The following is a 20,533-nucleotide window of genomic DNA, read 5'->3' on the forward strand; positions in this document are numbered from 1 at the left end:
TCTCTTCTTCTGTTAAATGTACATTAATAACATTTGTAGTGAAAGGGAAAACATTCTAGATTACAACTTCGGTATCACTTCTTTTTGTAAGTGAAATTTCTACTTAGTCAAAAATAAAAGGTTTTCAAAATCCTATGTGGGACCCATGCTCTATAGATATTTTTGGTTATTCAAATACAATTACACAACTATATTCCTAATGTATGCTTGAATACATTATAATTACCTATTAGACTAGTGCTATTAATGATGACTGATTTTCAGTTTTATAATATGCAATTAAACATGTATTACAATATCTATTATTATTTGTCTTACAGGTGGGTCATACAAAGGTCACATAGAAACATTGGCTCCATCTGTTAAAGAATTAGCAGAACTAGAAAAGAGAGCTCAGACGTCATTTATAGATCTTAAATACAGGAAAAAGTTCATGACTAGATAATTGGATATATATTTTTAGATCCACAGTAATCGTGATGTTAACTAGTCCTTAGGTCCTGAGATTATGTTTATATTAAGCTTTAACATTTTCAATTTAATAAACCTGACTGTGGAGGTATTCAGACATTCATTGTTGTGCAGTTAAATATGAATGAAATCCTTTATTAATGCTTTTTGGTGCAATTGTTATGTTAAGAATATAAATATAGGGGATTAAAGTATAAAAAAATAAAGGGAATAAGTACATTATTATGGATTCTGTTGTTGTTAGTTTCACCCTGTTCACACTACATTTTTATTCGGCAATGTTCATAGATTTACTTTAAAATAATGTTCACATATTAAAAGAGATCTGGAAAGATTTATGATAACAAAGCAGAACCAGGTGCTCTGCAGGGCGCAGCTTTATACGACCGCAGAAGTCCAACCCTGAACATGGACACAATATTCAAGCTTGATACAGCTCTGAATTTTGATTGCGATCAAATTTTTGACATAATATGAGTTTCTGACACAAAACAAGTGTCAAGAGATTACAAATCTATTGCGCAATATTGTGCAATTAAAGATTTCTACTTTTCAAAAATTTGAAATTTTAGAAATTTGAGAAAAAAAATTGAAAACAACTACCACCCTCTTTTATTTGGCAATTAGTCCAAAACCTGACATTTCTTTATATATAATATACAAGTAATGAAGGGAGGTAAATCCAAACATACCCAATATTGTATGTTAAATGTTTTTGAATTACCTCCCTTACACTGCTTTTAAATTGTCTTAATTGTCCATTGACCAGAAATACCTAGCTTTTCCCCTTTTTTGTCCCTAATTCCGAAATAGTTGAGCCATAACCCCCATATGTTAATACTAACCATTCCTTCATGGTATGGAAACTTGAGGTTTAATTTCAAAGAAATTCATACACTAAAACACAAGTTATTGTTTGAAAACTACAAAAATGATTATTTTGGGTCCCTTTTTTACCCCTAATTCCAAAACTGTTGGGACCATAACCCCCAAAAATCAATCCCAACCTTCCTTTAGTGGTATTGAACCTTCTTATAAAAATTTATGGATCCATACACTTTAACACAAGTTATTGTTTGTAAACTAGAAAAATGCTTCTTTTTGGCCCCTTATTCCTACATATTTGGGGAAATTAACCCCAAACTGAAACCCAGCCTTCCCTGTGTTATAAGGAAACTTGTGGTACAATGTCATCTAGAGATCCATACAGTTACAAACAAGTTATTGTCTTGAAACTAGAAAATGCTTGTTTTTGGCCCTTAATTCCTAGACTGTTTGCCCAATAACCCCTTAAAATAAATCCCAACCTTCTACTTATGGTATTAAACATTGTGGTACAATTTCAGAACAATTGAAATACTAATACACAACTTTTTATCCTGAAACTAGATAAATGCTGTTTTTGGCCCCTTTAGGCCCCTATTTCCTAAACCTTTGGGACCATAACCCCCAAAATCAATCCCAAGCTTCCTTTTGTGGTTATACACATTGTATTAAAATTTTACTGATTTCTTATTACTTATTCAAAAGTTATTATCCGGAAACAATCCGTCTTCCGACGAAGCTGATGACGACATGATACCAATATACGACCAAATTTTTTTAAATGTTTGCGGTCTTATAAAAACCATTATAGGTCGAAGTATGTCTTCAACACAGAAACTTGTTTCACACTGAACAGTAAGCTATTAAAGGGCCCCAAAAATGACTAGTGTAAAACCATTTAAACAAGAAAACAAACAGTCTAATCTATATAAACAACTAGAAAAGAGAAGCACGTATGAACCACATCAATAAGCAACAACTTCTGAACATCATGTTCCGGACTTATGGCAGTTACAAACAAACGCAGCAGGTTTAAATGTTAAATAGGTACCAACCTAGACTCTTAACAATGATACAATTGTTTTCAAAAATAGATATGCATTTTGTCCTGCCTGTGATGTAAACTGTGTGTATGAAAACTTAATATTTCAGAGGGTACTTCTACTTGTTATCAATAGTAGGATAACCATATTTGGCATATGGATCCTGGACCTGATATCTAGGATCAATAATAAAGGTTAAAATTACGTGATTAAGATCTTTTTCTCAGAAACTAAAAGTGGTAGTAAAATATATGTGGTGTATGTCTCAATATGAAATTGAGAAGATGTTGCAGGTATAATTGCCAATGAGACAAATCTCCACCAGAGACCAAATAACATAGAAATTAACAATTATTGGTCACTGTACTTCCATCAACAATGAAACATTCTGCATAGTCAGCTAATAAATTGCTCAAAACGACAAATGTAAAACAATTCAAACTAGAAAACTAATGGCCTGGTAAAGCTTAAACAAACAATGAACGAAACACAATTCTGATATGAAATGAAGGAACAAACAACAACCACTGATTTACAGGCTCCAGACTTGTGTCAGGCACATACAGAATGGCAGGTATTGTCAGTCATGGACCTCATTTTCACAGTACTCTGTCAAATATAAGTTTTAGTGGATTGGTTCTTTTCCCGGATACTATAAGCAATAGGTCAACTATATGCAAAGTTAGAAATAATAAAAAGGTGTACATGTCTGTTTCCTGATTCATCTGACCAATACCCCATTTTCATGGTTCCTTTGTTGGTGTCAAGTTTTCCTGGTCTATTACTTAATTCTCATGGTTCCTTTGTTAGTGTTAAGTTTTCCTGGTCTATTACCCAATTATCATGGTTCCTTTGTTAGTGTCAAGTTTTTGTGAGTTTTTATGAGTTTTTGAACAGCGGTATACTTCTTTTGCCTTTATTTCCAGGGTAGGTTTTGATTCTTAGATACTTTAAAAAATAAGCGAACCATATTGAATGCATGAATTGATTCTAAGGTAAACATGTCTGTCTGACATGTATCATATGACCTTGACCTCATTTTAATGGTTAATTGGTCAATGTTAATTGTTTGTGGATAGGTTTGTTTCTAAGATACTTCAAGCAGTAGGTCAACTATATTTTGGTATTAAATGATTGTACGGGGAAAATGTCTGTCTGGCAGGTTTGATCTGAGCTCGACATTGACCTCACTGTCATAGGTCATCGATAATGTAGTTTATGTGATACTTGTATTAAAATTTAAAACTAGACATTTGACATCAAATCAATCATGGTCAGTAAGGAGACATTTAAGAGTGTATTAAAATTATTAAATGCTTGTATATTCATTGGGTGGTGTGTCTAGATTAATTGGGTAATGTCATTCGTGAAAAGTGAGCTTTAAATTTATTCACCGTTTCTTAGATATCTATCTTGAACTTGTTATGTTGGCCTTAGTCACCCATTTATAATGTTTAGGACGTGTTTTTGTCTTTGCACAGTCCTTATGTATCCAGCAACAACCAGTGCTTACCTGTGCACTCTGCAAAACGTTGATGTATTCTACTAATGCACTGCTATTCATGTGCAATGTCTGTCCCGTTACGCCAGTGCACTCTGGTTTACTGGTGCACGTATTTACCTGTGCACTATAACCGCACAGTCTCCTATGATCCTATTACCCAGTGTGTATGTTCAACTTATATACTCCTGCAACCTTGTTCAGGTACGCAGTATCTTATTAAGAATCTACTTTGTTTTATAAAGTGTAAATAATTACCTTTTTGCTTCAAGAAATCTTGACTACTAGTATCCAATAAGCGACTTTTTTTTATGGTGGAAGTGTTTGACAACCCTACTGGCTATACAGCCTTCTCTTTTTCTGACAGATGATGATGGAAGTTTAGCAACCTTGACTGACTAAACCGCCCTCGAACCTTCGTACGTTCGTGTCGGTTTGATAGTCCGGCTATCCAAAGGATATCGCGGACTTACTTCTACCTATTGTACGGTTACAGATCTGTTGACCGTTTTGCTCTAACCTTGCATCAAGGAGTATGGTATGGAGTATCTGGCCGTTCCAAGATCGACACTGCTGTTGTTTCTGCCTTTGGAGATGACATTATTAGTGGCGATGTGTGTGGTGGTGTCCGGAGGAACTTGGGATAATCTAGGTCAAATCTCTCGTCGTAGTCAATCCGACATCGCTTGCCTCTGTCTTTGGTTGGTTAAAGATAGTATTGGCGATATCATGCCTTCCTGGGGTTGAACGGACTGATGACTATGTCCGTTTTGATGACGATACGCTTGGGTTCACCTTGGTATTTAGTAGATGTTATCTCCTTGTTTCCCTCTAGCGATGTTTCAGCTTCTGTTTCCTGATTCTGGTCTACGCTGGTGGTTGATATCGTACCTCAGCCGATGTTGCAGCAGAGCTTTTGCCCTGCACCCACTGGTCATAATCCCTTCTCCTGGTGGATGGTGGTTTGTTCTTTTTCATTTTCAGAGCCGGCTTGGGTTTACTGAAGGATGCCTCTGGTTCCTTAGCCTTGTTCGATATTAACTGTACTGTCACCTGGTCAGTACTTGCCGAAAACTTCAAAACAGGTTCTTTACCAGACACGTTCATGGCTGCTAATTAAGATTTCAATCCATCAGGGATTTCCATAATATTTTGTCCAAGAAGTGAGTTGTGTTGTGAGCTGTGATCAGTATAGTAAACTATGAAACCCTCGCACTTTCTAACAGCGCATCGGATTTTCTACTAAGTATTGGACCATACCATTTACTTTTGACGTAACCAAATATTTAATTCCTATGAGTGTGTAGAATACCGACACCTTCTTGCTTTTGAATGACGGCCCTTATTTTTACAACTACGGGTTGAAATATTTCCGGGTTTGCTAACCATAAACTGTCAGTTTCTAAATATTATAAATTGCCATAGCAATGCATAAACAACAAAAAAAGTAGCCAAACATTCACTTTCCAAAATAAAAAGAGTTCGTATAACAATGTGTTTACTTGATAATAGTCATAATAAGTTGAGCCCCAGTAAAAGAAACAGGTGACCTATTTTCATCATATTTCCGACAATCCGACGTCTCCAGAAAATGCGTCCCCGCATTTACCGATATCATCTGAGCACGTCTACATCAAGTGGGCATTTTTCAGTCCCAAACGCTATCCGGGTATTGCCTCGAGCCATGTCATTAAAAGACCATAAATCTAAATATCATAAAACAACTGTTACTTCTTCAGTAACTAAACACAAGAACAACTTGAAAGTGTATCTACCCCACATGACTATATTCCAGCTCAACTGTATACTAACATCGGAGGAAACATTTAACATAGGCATCAACTTTACCCTAAGAACCCTTAGTCGATTTATATCTATTTCAAATATGCAAGCTGACCGATTTTTGAGCCCCCAATTTTTAACCATCAAAACCAACAAGCCAATTAGTGAATTTGAAAACCATCGAAAACCGGTATGAAATAACTTTGCCTAACAACCAGCTACTTATGGACCTCTCAAAGAGCTGGTTGAGAGGGATCTTTAACGTGCACAAAGCGTGATACTCCCTGAACACGGGACTTCGGATTCAACGTCCCCATCCGAAGGACATATTAATTAAAATACTAGTATACAATAAGATAACATTTATAGTAGTGATTGCCTCACTTTTGATTACATATTAAACTGTCTTTCAAACTAGACTCATAAAAACTTGTATACGTTTCCATCTTCCTACTTATGGCGTGCACTAAATATACATGATAAAGAATATAAATATACAACAATCAGATCCACGTCATCTAACAAAATCAAGCAGCCATGCCGGTAACCCTGCACAGACTCTGTCTGTAGTCTGACTCATCCCTTGAATCACTTGGATCAATTATGTTGTCCGCACTATCATACATCTCTACTTCTCCTTTCAGATGTTGGCCCTTGCACAATCTCGTTCTATCTACATGTATAACTTATGGTCTACTACGCCTTCCACAATTAATGAGACAATTAACATCAGAGTATTTTTTGAGAACTCGAAAAGGCCCACGCTAGAAGGATGTGAAATTGAGTGAATGACCAATTTTTCAAATTGGAAAGAATATGTATACCTGGTCGCCTTTCATGAACTTGCTCCAGTTGAACTGTTTATCACAATACTTTTTTCTGCATAACATTTCCTGCCCTGCATGTTTTTGAACAAAGTGGTGAGCTTCTGCCATTCGTTCTTGAAGTTCCCACGCCCATTTTTGGTGGAAATTTTTTAAAATAATCAGGTACCTTGTACATAAGGTCGACTGGTAGTTTCATGTTGAGCTGATATTTATGCCATCATAACGTAGGGCAGTAAGCAATCCCAATTTGAATGGTGTTCATCAAACTCTAAGCAGTCTATATTTTTGCCAATGTGTCATTAAATCTCTCTACCATTCCGTCACACTGCGGATGATAGGGCGTGGTATTAGTTTTGTCTATCTGTAGTAATTGACACATTTCTTGTTATGATTCGCTCTCAAATTGCGCGCCTTTGTCAGAGTGAACTACAGTAGGCACGCGGAAACGTGTAATAAACTATGATCTAATATATGGGCTACAGTTGACACAGGCATGTTAGGCATTGGGAAGCTTTCAGTCTATTTGCTGTAATAGTCGCTTTTGACAACGTTTTTACGCGTTACTACATACCCAAGAAAGATAACTTTCTTTGCAAATGGTGTGCACTTTTTGGGCTTAAGCTTTAGGCCAGACCCCTTCAGCTTATCAAAAACCGATCGAAGATTTTTTATCATCTCCTCAAAGAACTGATAAATGACAATTACATCGTCCTGATAAATTAGATATATACTCAACTGTTGTCTTTCCAATACCCTTTCCATCATTCTGTCGAAGGTTGCTGGTGTTCAGGCTAGACCGAATAACATCTGTCGAAATTGAAATAGTCCCGGTCGGGTAGAAAATACAGTTTTCGGGCGATCTTTCTCTTTATTTTCCACCTGCCAGAACCCCGAACACAGGTCTACAGTAGAGAACCATTTATTTTCGAACCATTACTCCAATGAGTCGTCGATGCAGGGTAATGAATATGTGTCTTTTACTGTTATATCGTTAAACTTGCGACAATCAATGCAAAAGCGTGTAGTACCATCCTTTTTGTGACCTACCGAATTAGACTTTTTACCGGATTTTTTATAACATGAGCAACACGACGGGTGGCACATGTGAAGCAGGATCTGCTTACCCATCGAGAGCATCTGATATCACCCCCAGTTTTTGGTGGGATACGTGTTGCTTTTTCTTTAGTTTTCTATATTGTGTCATGTGTACTATTGTTTGTCTTTCTTTATTTTTAGCCATGGCGTTGTCAGTTTATTTTCGATTTATGAGTTTGACTGTCCCTCTGGTATCTTTTACATTGGACGATACCAAATATATTATTTCTATGAGTGTTTGTAGAATACATAAACCTTATTGCTAAAACGTTTGAATGCGGCTCTTGTTTTACAACAAACCACAACCCGTCAGTTTCTAGTTCTAAATTTTATAAATTTTCATAGCAATGCATAAACAAACAAAACTCGAAAGTTCAATTTTCAAAAAAAAAAGAGTTCGTATAACAATTTTTTAACTTGATACAAGTAATAATAAGTTGAACCCTAGTAAAATAAAACAGGTAAACTATTTTCATCACAGTATTAGTTTGTGATTATGTCATTTCAAGGGGAACCATTAGTGGTAGGCCAATGTTATAGTTGGTATTCAGTTCTATAAGCATTGGCATATCCCATTTCAATGGAGAATATTTGTCCCCGTCTCCTAGGTCATGGTTTATCGCCTTCGGAACATTTTTCTTAGTTTGCATGTATTAGTTTGTGATTAGATCAGTTAAAGTCTTAAGGATGAACTGCTAATGGTGAGTCAATGATATTTGGTATGCAAAATTATTGACACATGCAAGTATTGTTTCCGTGGAGATTGTATAGCCTTACCCCCTCTTCATGGTTCATTGACTTTGAAACTTTGACATAGTTTACAAGTTTATGTTTGTGTTCAGGTTTGTTTAAAAAAAAACTTATAATAAGTCAATGGTATTTAGTATGCAGTTGTATTAGCATATTAGCACATCTTTTTTACATGGAGATTGTTTAGCCATGTATCTCAGTCATGGTTCATTGACTTTAAATATTTGCATAACTTGTGTAACATATTATAAAAGTATTGCTATTTTTTTTTCAACATAGCATAATAAAAATTACATAAAGTCGAGACATATCTCTGAGATAACAGCTTATGTTATTACAGCAACAAATTTGATTCGGTGTAATGCATTTTTCCCTAAAAAAAGAATTTAAGAAAATCTTAAATGTCATATTTAAAGTAACATGCAGTGACGTAAAAGTATGAACCGATTACAAACCAATAGAAATAATTCTAAAACGATGGTAGCTAAGATACTGCTTCCAATCACAATTCAATTATAATTTAATTGTTGAAAAGGGTTCAGCTTTAAACCTTAGAATACTGTAGTAATCTTCAGTCTAAACTTTGAGTAGCAAAATGGAATATAACATAAATTAATTGAATGAGTTGACAATTGAAAGGCATGAAAAAGGAAATGAGACATTTGTGTCTCGCCTTCGACAAAATTCACAAAATGCAAGTCGCAGAGATTACTAAAAGGCGTAAATTATTTTTAAAGTGCACATCAGACGACATTTTCCACTCCATAACAACTATTTTTTCCCCGCAACTGAAGCCCCAGACTGCATAGTTTTTGTGCTGACATGAATTGTCATTGATATGGTTATATTTCTAAATTCACTGTGTACAAATTTTTGATTTTTTTTAAAATACTAAGGCTTTTCTACCTCAGGCATAGTTACTTTAGCTGTATTTGGCAAAACTTTTAGGAATTTTGGTCCTCAATGCTCTTCAACTTCGTACTTTATTTGGCCTTTTTAACTTTTTTGGATTCGAGCGTCACTGATGAGTCTTTTGTAGACGAAACGCGAGTCTGGCATATACTAAATCTAGTCCTGGTATCTATGATGAGTTTATTTATGTTGAAAACACATTACTTAAACTGCTTACTTGAATAGAATAATTAGGTGTTGACAATTTACCTGGAAACTAAACACATATACCCCCACGACACTTAACATAGAGGAAATAGTGAATTATCATAGGTCTAATAATTCTGCGTTCCTTTTTGGAATGTCGAACGTTCAAAGATGAATAACTATATCTTCTTTCACTGCATTGGATTTTTAAAGTTACATAAGTGTCTTGACAAACATCTTTATACTGTTGAATCTGCAAAGATCTCCACTAAACCTCTTTATAATTAATGAATAACCCGTGCTTTGGTTATTGTGAAACTAATACTCTTGGGTCAGTGTGAATCAGATATGAATACTAGTACTTTAAAAATAAATATGTTAGAGTACATACTAACGATAAGTGTATTTCTTCTTGCAATAGTATTAAAATCTTTGACTTTCCTTTAACACAAGTACTGTCCATTCTAAACTAAAAGACAAATTGACAGAATGATGTCATCTCACTGAATATAACAATTTTGGTTGACCCTATTTCATCGAACTTGAAATAAACAGATAGTCTGTCGAATATTTTGGCGTCCGACTAGAAATTGACAATGAGGAGTCATTTGAGAAAAACCTTTACTACAGAACACATCATTTCACCTTCCCAATTGTAAACTTTCCATTTTTATGTAGCAGCATTCCAGTAACGCCTGCATATTGAGTATATATTCTATGATTGCATTTCTTATCATGATTTCCGTGATAGAGGATTGCTGCTATTAACGAAGTTCAAACGGAGAAGTTAAAATCTTTAATTCGAAAATTTCACAAACTTCATGATGAGTTGGTTGAGGCTGTCATGAAACAACGGTTTCACAGGTTATGATGGATATGTTCAAATAATCGTAATTGCAATCACGTCCTGTTTTCCTCGAATGCGACCTAGCAAATTAGCTAGATTAATAATCGTGTTTTTACCTACATGAGTTAAGGAAAGCAGGATATGTTTATCTTTCACATCCCCCCACGTTTTTGTTCTTGGATTCGTGTTGCTCGGTCTTAGTTGTCTTTTGCTGTGTTCTCTTGTCTATTCTATGTTCTTTGGGCGTGTTTTCATGTTGTTGTTTTCACATTGCATTGTACGGTTCGCCTACTAAGTACTGAGTTTGAACATCCCTTTTGTATCATCTGCCTATCTTTTAAATTTCAAAGTGTAGGATACCTGGGTGATTCATTCTTATTTACAGATGCGAAGTTTCCAGATGCTATATATTCTTTGTCCTTGGTCTCATTTGTATGTGCATGTCTGTCTGGCAAGTTTAATCTGACCTTAATCTCAATTTCATGGTCCATTGGTTAATGTTAAGTTTTTACGATTTTGTCCCCTTTATCAGATTCTGTTAAGCAATATGGCTTTGGTGTATTAAAGTATTGTAACTTTTAAAAGTTGTAATTATGACTGTCTGGTGAGGTTTATCCTCATTTCCACCGGTTATTAGTCAGTCTTAAGTTTTCATGGTTATGTCTGTTTCTCAATTATACTATAAGAAATAGTTCAACTCAACTTGTGTATGAAATTATTGCAGGGTGTACACGATTGTCTGGCTAGGTTCATTTTACCTTGGACTAATTTTTTGTGTTTATTAGTTGTCATATGCATGGTTCATTTGCTAAAATGTTTAATTTTCGAAATAAGGTGTATTTCATATTATAAGCAATATGTTACCTACAATGTATATTTATATATATATATAAATATGGCGTATGGCATGATTCAAAAAGAGGGACGAAAGATACCAGAGGAACAGTCAAACTCATACACCAAAAATAAACTGACAACACCATGTCTGAAAATAAAAATACAAACAGACAAATAATAGTACAGAAGACACAACATAGAAAACTAAAGACTAAGCAACACGAACCCCATCAAAATCTGGGGGGGGGGGGGGGGGTTATATCATGTGCTGCGGGAGGGTAAGCAGATCCTGCTCCACATGTGGCACCCGTCGTGTTGCTTATGTTATTACAAATCCAGATTTCATGAAAAGGGAGGGATATTGCAGTAAAGACATGAGGAACATATCCGATATCATCTGTGAAACGGTTATTCCGTCAACAAACTCGTGATGGCGTCCGTAAAATTTACGAAGGGATGATTTCAACTTCATCATTTGGAACTCTTGGTTTAATAGCTTCCTTGTGAGCAGCAATCCTCTATAAAGGAAATCATGATAGGAAATACAAGCCCGGAAATATCGTATCAATTGGGAGATATGCAGGCGCTGCTGGAATGTTGTTACATAGAAATGGAAAGTTCACAATTGGGAAGCTGAAATCATGTCTTTTGTCGTAAAGTTTTGTTTTCTACCGACCCTCATTATCAATTTCAAGATGTAAGTCAAGATATGAGGCAGACTTAACTGTATCTGTAGTATCTTTTATCTCCAGTTCGATGGATATTTGTTCAACATAGTCATCAAATTTTGTATTATTTAATGAGGGAACATCATCTATATAGCGAAACTTAATAATTAAAGTATACTGCTAACTTCTTATCTTTCTTCCTAAGAAGTTCCCGTATGAAGTCAGCCTCGTAATAATAAAGAAACAAGTCGGCAAGAAGAGGGACACAACTGGTTCCCATTGTAATTCCGACAGGTCACATGAATCATTGATTATGGTCAGTAAATCCTGCATATTACAGACATGCGAAATAGACTGGTCATGATAGGTAAAAAAGGGTATTTTTTCAGATTTTTATCCTGATAATATAAATAAACAAATTAAGCGATATCACTTTTTTTTTTAAATATATAACAGATAATATATCCAGTAATAGATTTTGTAGTTGTGTTTGTAAAACATATATATGTACATGTATATGGATGTTTTAACCACCAATGCTGTATATCATATTGCACTAAGCTCAAATAAAGAATTTGTCTAATATTCGGCAATTCTTCAACAACACGTTGAAGTCAATGATAAAAACAAGTCCCTGATAAAGCAAACAAGCACCTGTGGCTAATAACGCCACGTGAGTGACCAACTTAAAGTCTTTCAATAAAACAATTATTACAAAATTTCGTTGTTTTACGTTTGCATATTAGTTTCAACATTATTTTTCAGTTTTTCCATAGTTCTAGTAAAGTGTTCCTGAACTTTGTCTGGGTTGTACTCGTAATGTCCATGTGGGTTTTTGCAGATGGGTTTATTACACCGACAAGGGAATGAGTCGTCCTCCACAAAGCATTCGATACCTGCCAAACTACATGCACATGTGTTTGGGTCGCACATGTGCTTACAGTTACACCCACTTTTTCTCCTTGAATCTCGAATGTCCTTGCAATCGTCTGCTTCACTTCGATCTACGTTAACTAAGCTTGATTGTCGTAGAAGTAAACGCCGCTGAGCAGGTGTCAATCTGTGTTCGGATTTTAAACGTTTTGTAGAATAGTACCAATCTTCATCTTCCAGCTTGTTTATTTCATCTGTCTCACATTCTTCATCTTCCATCGCCGAATCTCCTAATGCCGCGTGGTATGACCTTTTTCTCATTTTAGCATGATCGGCCAAAGAATATGTATCGGAGTCTGTATGGCCATACGACATTCCTGCAACAGTTTCAAAGGAGTAAATTAATAAAAATACAAAAATAAAAAAAATAGGATAGCACACCTCACATAAGTATGCATGTTGCTACCCGTTAAAACTTCATACATCATACAAAATTATAATGTTCCTTGTCCATGGACTCAATCATTTCAAATTCTTAGACTCTCGGGTCGCTCTATGGTCTTATCTGCGAAGCTCATTTTTACTTTTTATCATAGTATTTTATCTTGTGGTCACATGCAATATGATAAAGGAATTTTGACTTTTAAGGGATAAATTTTCAGCAAAATATGTTGAAACTCTATCAGAGTTGGCAAATTCAGTTAAACAAGACCAGGCAAGTCAGTTTCATAACAGCATAGACAACCGCAATACTTAAGTTGGTAATAATACTGAATCATTTACCTTTAGCTTATTGCAAAAAAAAAAAGCAACTGAGAATTTATCATAGATTTGCTTCGACATAGTACATAGACGTTATTAAGCATCTCAACCTAATTTAGATATTCCTGATTCAAATATAGTCGGTTATGAAATTACTCGAAGGGGAAAATATGCCCATCATATAAAAAGATCTAGACTATAAGTAGGCATGTGGCTCATCTTGACCGATTCTGTTCTTTAAAGTTCAAGAAGTTGCGATTTAAGATTAATGATGATCAAATTAAAAAGTTGAAATAAAACATATAGCCTTCATAGTTAAACAAAATTAGTAGAAATAAAACAAATTCAGAGAAAAATATTTAAGTAACGAAGTAGAATATTAAGTCTTGCAAGAATCGAAAATTATTTCGAAGTAATTAATGATTTTTATTAGTATCATAATTCCAGATGTTTCATGGTAAAAGCTGTGTGACGAGTTATCTACCTTACCTAATGTTGAACCTCCTTCGTGGGGTACAGATGTAAATCCTTGTTCTCTCGGGAAATAATACACAGTGACATCTTTAAATCTAACATTCTTTTCATCCTTGGATATATTCATGTCGTCTAGATAAGAATTAAGATTCAATAATAATTTTGCCGGCAACAGATTCAGCGGATAATACATACATGTTTAGATGTCATATAAAATGAATAGTCCTATAACATATGACCTCGGGGGCATTATTTACTATTACTATTTACTGTTCTGATATTTTTTGTTTAACTATCCGAGGTCATATCGCGATAGGCAAAATAAAAAAAAAAAATGAAAATATCAGTATAAAAACGTTAAAAATTGAATAAGAATGCGAAGTCATATGTTATAGGACTAATAAAATGAAATCAACGATATCTGAGGGAAATATTTTTTTTCTACAGATTCACGTTTTCTCGATTTATAATTTTGTATTAGTTCCGAGATATTGCGAACATGTGAATTTAACTACCATACGTATATTGTAAAACTTCACACTGCAACTAGATGGTGAATATGTGAGATCATATGAAGTTCTTTATTTTCGTTACAGCGAAGTTTAATGTCTTTATTCTGTTAAACATGGGCTCACGTTCATTGTATGAGACAAATTCGTCTTTATTTAATAATGTTTCAATGCATAGATGCTTAAAATTCTAGTTGACCTTCGTTCCAATCTTGTTTCACTTTCAGTGTATGGTGAAATGCATTCTTGTTAAAGTACTGATTATGTTGCGCACGTGAAAGACGGTATGCAAACTATACAATCCGAATATTGTATCTACATTTATCATGTTTATTGCCATCAGAGACAATAAAACATGTCTCTGTTGCCATCTTATGTATTTAGATTCTCAAACTTCGATCAATCTCTTGCTGTATATTGAATTTAATTGGATAGTGTGCTCTTCGAATCTGCTACTCCGTGACTTTTTTTACAACGCAACTTTATCACTGACTGCAGCCAGGTGACTGCATTGGTATCGCTATGGCATAATGGAATTGGACTAAAAGATTCATTGCCCTTGGTTAAAGAAAGTATTTTCCGTTATAAGATGAATGCATTATGTTTGAAAATCAATAAAATTGCCCTTAGTTGCTATTTCATAGTTATTTCATATAAAAAAAAAATGTACAGTATTGGATTATTAACAATGATAGACAGGGATTACTCTTCTTGGCTGAAATGTCAGTAACACATCGACAAAATGTGTTGCTATAATTTAATTTTATTGATAATTCAGTGTAAATATTTTAGGATTCATGACATGCAGATCAAAGCTTGACATTCATGACATTTGAGTTTTACATGAAATCAAATGTTAAATGGGCATAAGCTACGAATTTCAACGAAAAAAATGGAAGCAAAAATTTTTGAAAACAAAAAAATAATAATATTTTGCTTTTGAGCAATTTCGTCCATACTATCCATAAAAAAATAACATCACCGACTTTCAATTCGGCAGGTCAATAATTCATCTCAGTTTTTAATTCGACGTATTACATTGTATTAAGGCAACCTTAATGTTGACCTTTTTGCATTGTATTCAGCAAGTGATAAGCAGCCTGTTCATTCATTAAAAAGGAAAGTATGTGATTGTCAATAAATGCAAAGTAAAAGAATTGAAGGCCGCTCGAGTTGAAGAGAAACACTAGGAATAACCATTTTAATGACTAGTACGATACACAAAAACATTCTTATTGCAGCTAAATCGATGATTTATATGTTTTAACCTAAAACGCGAAATCGAACAAATAAAGGCAACAGTAGTATACTGAGTTCAAACTCATATAAAATCCATGGACAAAAGACAAAATCGGGGTAACAAACTAAAACTGAGGGAAACCTAGACAAATAAGATTGCACGTGCTCGCTATCTATTCAGTTATATCTACAGCCTTAAAGCTTAACTTTTGAGCCCAAAAGCCAGATGCCCCTTTTTTTAATTCAGTTGGATTCTCTTGGCTTGTAGAGATGAATAATACAAGCCCAGTAATCTGTGGTCATTTAAAGAGAAGGCCAGTTACTCAGTGCCAGTTGGCTTCTAGTTCTACTGTCGTCTGCTCATGGTCTCAGTAAAGTCAGTCTGATATTTTTCTTACATTCGCTTACCTCTATAACGTTCTAAAAATCCCAGTGTAACTTACCTAAAGAAGCCATACAATTATCCATTCCCAAGTCCATCAGACATACGGAAGTTTAACTCTGTAGTCAGTGTATATTAACACTATTTTCAGCTCAGAGTTGCAGTTACATACTACGGCTTTGCGAGCGAAAGCAAGTCATTTAGGCCTCATGTTGATGTTTATGTTAATTTCGCTTTTTTAAGACAAAAGGTGACGGGCAATTTTTTAGTGTATTTACGTGGATTTAGACAACCGGATGTTTTAAAACTTATAGACCTGTTTGTCATTCGCGTCGGCGAATGACTATATAAAGATAGACAAGACTTTACTTTGAAAATATAATCTTTAAAACGTTTAAAGTGACGAATTTCTGTTTAGACGCTTGATTTTGTCTCCTGTCAGGGACGTTGAAGTGTTGGTGATAAAAACAAAAATGTTAATATGATGACAAATTGGCACAAGATAAGGAAGTGGAAACAAACTTTTGTATAAACAAGTATAATTGATAAATATAAATTATATTTTATGTGAAAAAGTATCTCATTAGTTACATTTTATTTCGAAGTTGCATGTGTTGACATTGATGTAAATATACACTTTATGTTGTCTCATGACCTACTAATGAAAGAAAAGATGGTGAAGTGTTGATGATAAAGAATACTTTATACAAAAACGGTAATATGATGACAATTTGGCATACGATATGGAAATGTAAAAATTCTTTTATATAAACAAGTTATAATTGATAAATATAAATTATATTTTATGTGAAATACTGAATCATTAGTTACGTTTTATTTCGAAGTAGCATGTGTTGACAATGATGTAAATATACACTTTACGTTGTCTCATGACCTACTAATGAAAGAAAATATGGGTATTCTGTTTCTGAGCTTCTAAAAACAAATTTGTTTTAAAATGTAAAAAATGCGTTGAATTTACGACATATTTTTATGAATAAGAATCTTTTTATCTAATCAACATGTTTTCGCTATGAAAAGATTGTTTTTGCCAAGATTGTTCTTTCACTTTCGTGCAATTTATTTTGATTTTGAGATGGTCCCTATAAAGCTTTAATCATACCTGGGGTTTACATTTGCACAATCACGGTTGTTTTCGCCTTTTAATATTGCATTGTGGGATCGCGCACAGCTATCAATTTACCTGTTTACCGACATTAGCGTTTTAAATCGAGTGGTGTCCTTGACATCAGGTTACATGTCAAACCAACTGAAACGTATCAGTACCTCCCAATTACAAGTGCACATCCTAAACATACTTTTAGAAGTATTATTACAGGTGAAACAATTCGTCACATAAGAAACAATAGCAACGAAACTGATCTCAACAAACATCTTCTGACTTTGGAGAATAAACTTATAGATAGAGGCTATGATAAGTTGGAAACGGCAAAAAACATTAAAGATGTGAAATACAAGATTAAACGATGCAGTACTCTGTCAGATAATTTTAGACAAAGGGAAATTCCACTTACACTAGTAACTAAATATAACCCTACAGTTATAAATCTTAACAGAGCTATTAAGAAGCATTGGCAAATTTTGCAAAGAGATGAATATTGTAAAACAATATTCAAACAGATGCCTATCATTGCGTATAAACGCAGTAAAAATTTAAAAGAGCACCTAGCAAAAACTAGACTTTTAAATAGGGAGACTTTTGAGAAGGGACCCTTGCTAAAATAAAACTTAGCTAAAAAATCCCGAAACATCGTTAAGTAATTATACATATATTTCTAGTAAAAAAAAGGCAATTAGTCATTACGACTCTATAAAAACGGTGTCAAGTCTTGAGGTTTAAAAATGTATGTTGGTGATGGGAATCTTTGCATTTGTGGAAAGTTTACCCAAATGTTTGTTAATTTGATTTAAAGGTCATAGGTCAAGGTGATATGAAGGTATCAATGGTGTTTGACACACCATCTCAATTTAATACACCTACCAAATATGATAAGTCAATGTCAAAGGATAGATTTATACCCTGGACAAAGCTGTATGAGAAGAAGAAAAACTACTAAAACAGTATGACTCCCTTCATCTGAAGGGAAGACATTATAACAATGCAAAACATTGAGAAATGACAAAAAATAATAGAACAAAAATTACAAAACAATGCAATAACCATTGAAGGTCCAACATTTACTCTCAGAAAAACAAATATAACATTGGGTGGGCTGGAAGGGTAAACATGTGAAGATGACAACTTAAAAACTTTTTTAAAAAACATTTCTAAAACACATATTTTTAAAATAATTATCATTCGTTTATTCACAAAATGCCAATCGAATGACCTCAGCTTTTTTAAAAAGCTAATCTTGTAGATAATATTTTGGAATTTTACGGGAATCTGTTGTGGCTATTCCGTATCTGATTTATGGTAATTTTGATAGATCACACGAACGTTTGGAAGTATATTATAAGTTAGCAGGAAATGTAGCATGTAATCAACATTGACTGAGAAAAAATAAATAAAAATGTGGTGACTTTGAAAATCAAATTATGGCATCATCGAACATTAGGAGATTCTTAATTGGCCAAGTAATAGCAAAGGGTTCAGAAAGAATACCCTCAGTTCAAGTCCGTGTACCAAAAATGGTTCTAGATAAATATCTGTTAATGGTAAGTTATTTTTTTAAGGTTCATGTGGACCCTTTGGTTAAAATGGCCGTATTTTTACCTCAAAATTTACTCCGAGTACAGACAAACCTGTGCATCTGTAAAAAAATTCCGGCATAGTATGCTCTAGATAAATAAATTTCAAATATGTTTTATGTTTAAGAAAAATAAAAACTTACCAAGTTTTTGCAGTGCACTTTTTTTCATTCAAAATAAACTAAGTTGGGAAACAGGTTTGAGAACTTCCCCACAGGTAATAATTAAAGTGAGCGTTTTTAATTGACATGGACATTAGATTGACAATAGATACCTGACAATAATTGGTGATTTAAACTGTGTACCTGAGTGGACCATATCAAGGGAAACTCAACTGTTTATTAATTTCATCATCTTCTGCAGGGACGAAAAAAAGTACACATCAAAATCCAGTTAAGTTATGAATTTTCTAAATCATACAATGCATTTGAATTCTATTTAACTAGGGCATGCTATGCCTCAAAACTTTTCCAGATGCACAGGTTTGTCTGTACACAGAGTTAATTTTGAGGTGAAAATACGGCCAATTTAGCCATAGGGTCCACATGAACCTTAATTATTTAGATGCAGGTGTTGTAATAAGCTGCTGAGCTAGTCCAAATAATCATGACGTCTAGAAAGGCAATTATATTTTTTTGCTTTGACTCCTTACATGTACATCAACAGGAAAGCATCAAAGCAAAAAATTAAATAGCCTTCCAAGACATCATAATTATTTGGACTACTGCTGAGCCTGAATTACATGTAATAACAATACTCCCTCTTTCCAAATCGCCTCAATTTTCTGCTAAGACGCCCCACTTTCAACCAACTCACCACACTTTTGAAAAAGTTTCATCTAGTCCAAATAATTATGAGTCTTGAAAGGCGTCACAGAAAAAAAGATAGCCTTCAAGATGTTGTAATTTTTAGGATTAAGTTTTATTCTGCTAAATTTTGGCATAGCACTAAGCAGTAGAAAATATTTCTACCTCTCATATGTAGACCTAGGGTATGAACAGCCCAGTACAGTAGCCAGTACTTAATTACTGATAAGAAGTTTATCTAGCAGGAAATCAATCTTCATGAAGCACACTTAAAATGCATGTTAGTGATTAAATATTAATCTAGTTTCTCAATCTAGTCATGCATGTTAATGCTGTAAAGTATTTACACTACATATAGACTGTCATAACACTTAATTTTGTGACTAAAAAGAGCTGACCCATATTTTTCATCTGAAAATTTTACAAATTATATGTATAAATTTATTGTTTATTTGTTCCTTTCAGTATTTCAATCATCCAGACCAGTTCTGGGCAGCAGAAACTCCAGAAACACAAAGTAAAGTGGGAGATATAGTTAAAATACAAGAACTTGAAGAAAGAGCTAGTCCAACAATAACTCATCAAGTGCATGAACATGTGTTTAAAACAGGAGAAATAAGAGATCCTGTTACTGGGAAAAGGTGTCGTGGCATGAAATATGTAGACGAAGAATTCAGGGACGCTGTTCAATCCAAAATAGAAAATGAAACCGGAAAATGGTTCTCTTGACGGTTTTTAACATAAATAAAATCATCAAACACAATGCACATTATTTAAAAGGCATGAGTTCTAAACTTTTGCTTTCTATTTACTAATTATAACCTTACCCCAACCAGTTCTATTATGTCCTGTCTATGATGCATGTTGTAGAGTAGCATTATATTTTCTTGTCTGTGCATCCACTGAACATGGACATAAGATGTGTGATTGAGGGCATAATTTTGTCCAAAAAAGGGAATATAAAAATGATGATTGGTGAAATTATGTAATTTGTTTTATGGTTGCACTTTGATTTCTATCAAGATGAAATAA

At 34.1% G+C, this 20,533-nt stretch overlaps 3 protein-coding genes across 3 annotated transcripts in view; 2 read left to right on the forward strand and 1 right to left on the reverse strand.

Moving 5' to 3' along the window:
* LOC139524791 (ATP-dependent RNA helicase DDX1-like) overlaps nt 1-696 on the forward strand; it is a 188,436-nt gene extending 187,740 nt beyond the window's left edge. The window contains exon 28 of the mRNA XM_071319873.1: nt 321-696. Within this exon, the coding sequence (XP_071175974.1) occupies nt 321-445 (125 nt within the window). The 3' untranslated portion in view covers nt 446-696. The remainder of the gene's footprint in view (nt 1-320) is intronic.
* An 11,467-nt stretch (nt 697-12,163) lies between these two features.
* Nucleotides 12,164-16,297, reverse strand: LOC139524793 (cysteine/serine-rich nuclear protein 3-like). Its single transcript, XM_071319875.1, has 3 exons — nt 16,045-16,297; nt 13,869-13,985; nt 12,164-12,994 (listed from the first exon to the last, which is right to left on the reverse strand). The coding sequence occupies exons 1-3, from the start codon at nt 16,079-16,081 to the stop codon at nt 12,474-12,476; spliced, it is 675 nt and encodes a 224-aa protein (XP_071175976.1). The 5' UTR covers nt 16,082-16,297; the 3' UTR covers nt 12,164-12,473.
* Nucleotides 16,298-18,450: 2,153 nt separating this feature from the next.
* Nucleotides 18,451-20,264, forward strand: LOC139524794 (small ribosomal subunit protein uS17m-like). Its single transcript, XM_071319876.1, has 2 exons — nt 18,451-18,662; nt 19,967-20,264. Exons 1-2 carry the CDS (start codon nt 18,543-18,545, stop codon nt 20,228-20,230), a joined length of 384 nt encoding a protein of 127 aa, XP_071175977.1. The 5' UTR covers nt 18,451-18,542; the 3' UTR covers nt 20,231-20,264.
* The last annotated feature ends 269 nt before the right edge of the window (nt 20,265-20,533 follow it).

The sequence above is a fragment of the Mytilus edulis genome, chromosome 5 (genome assembly GCF_963676685.1).
Source record: "Mytilus edulis chromosome 5, xbMytEdul2.2, whole genome shotgun sequence".
Lineage (NCBI taxonomy): Eukaryota > Metazoa > Mollusca > Bivalvia > Mytilida > Mytilidae > Mytilus > Mytilus edulis.

Bases quoted from the DNA above. Each gene is read 5' to 3' on its own strand.
- LOC139524793 (XM_071319875.1), bottom strand. From the start codon at position 16,081: ATGGACTTGGGAATGGATAATTGTATGGCTTCTTTAG. The intron at 13,986-16,044 runs GTAAGTTACACT...ATTCTTATCTAG, and splicing joins TAATTGTATGGCTTCTTTAG to ACGACATGAATATATCCAAG. The intron at 12,995-13,868 runs GTAAGGTAGATA...AAACTGTTGCAG, and splicing joins CGAAGGAGGTTCAACATTAG to GAATGTCGTATGGCCATACA.
- LOC139524794 (XM_071319876.1), top strand. From the start codon at position 18,543: ATGGCATCATCGAACATTAGGAGATTCTTAATTGGCCAAGTAATAGCA. The intron at 18,663-19,966 runs GTAAGTTATTTT...TGTTCCTTTCAG, and splicing joins TAGATAAATATCTGTTAATG to TATTTCAATCATCCAGACCA.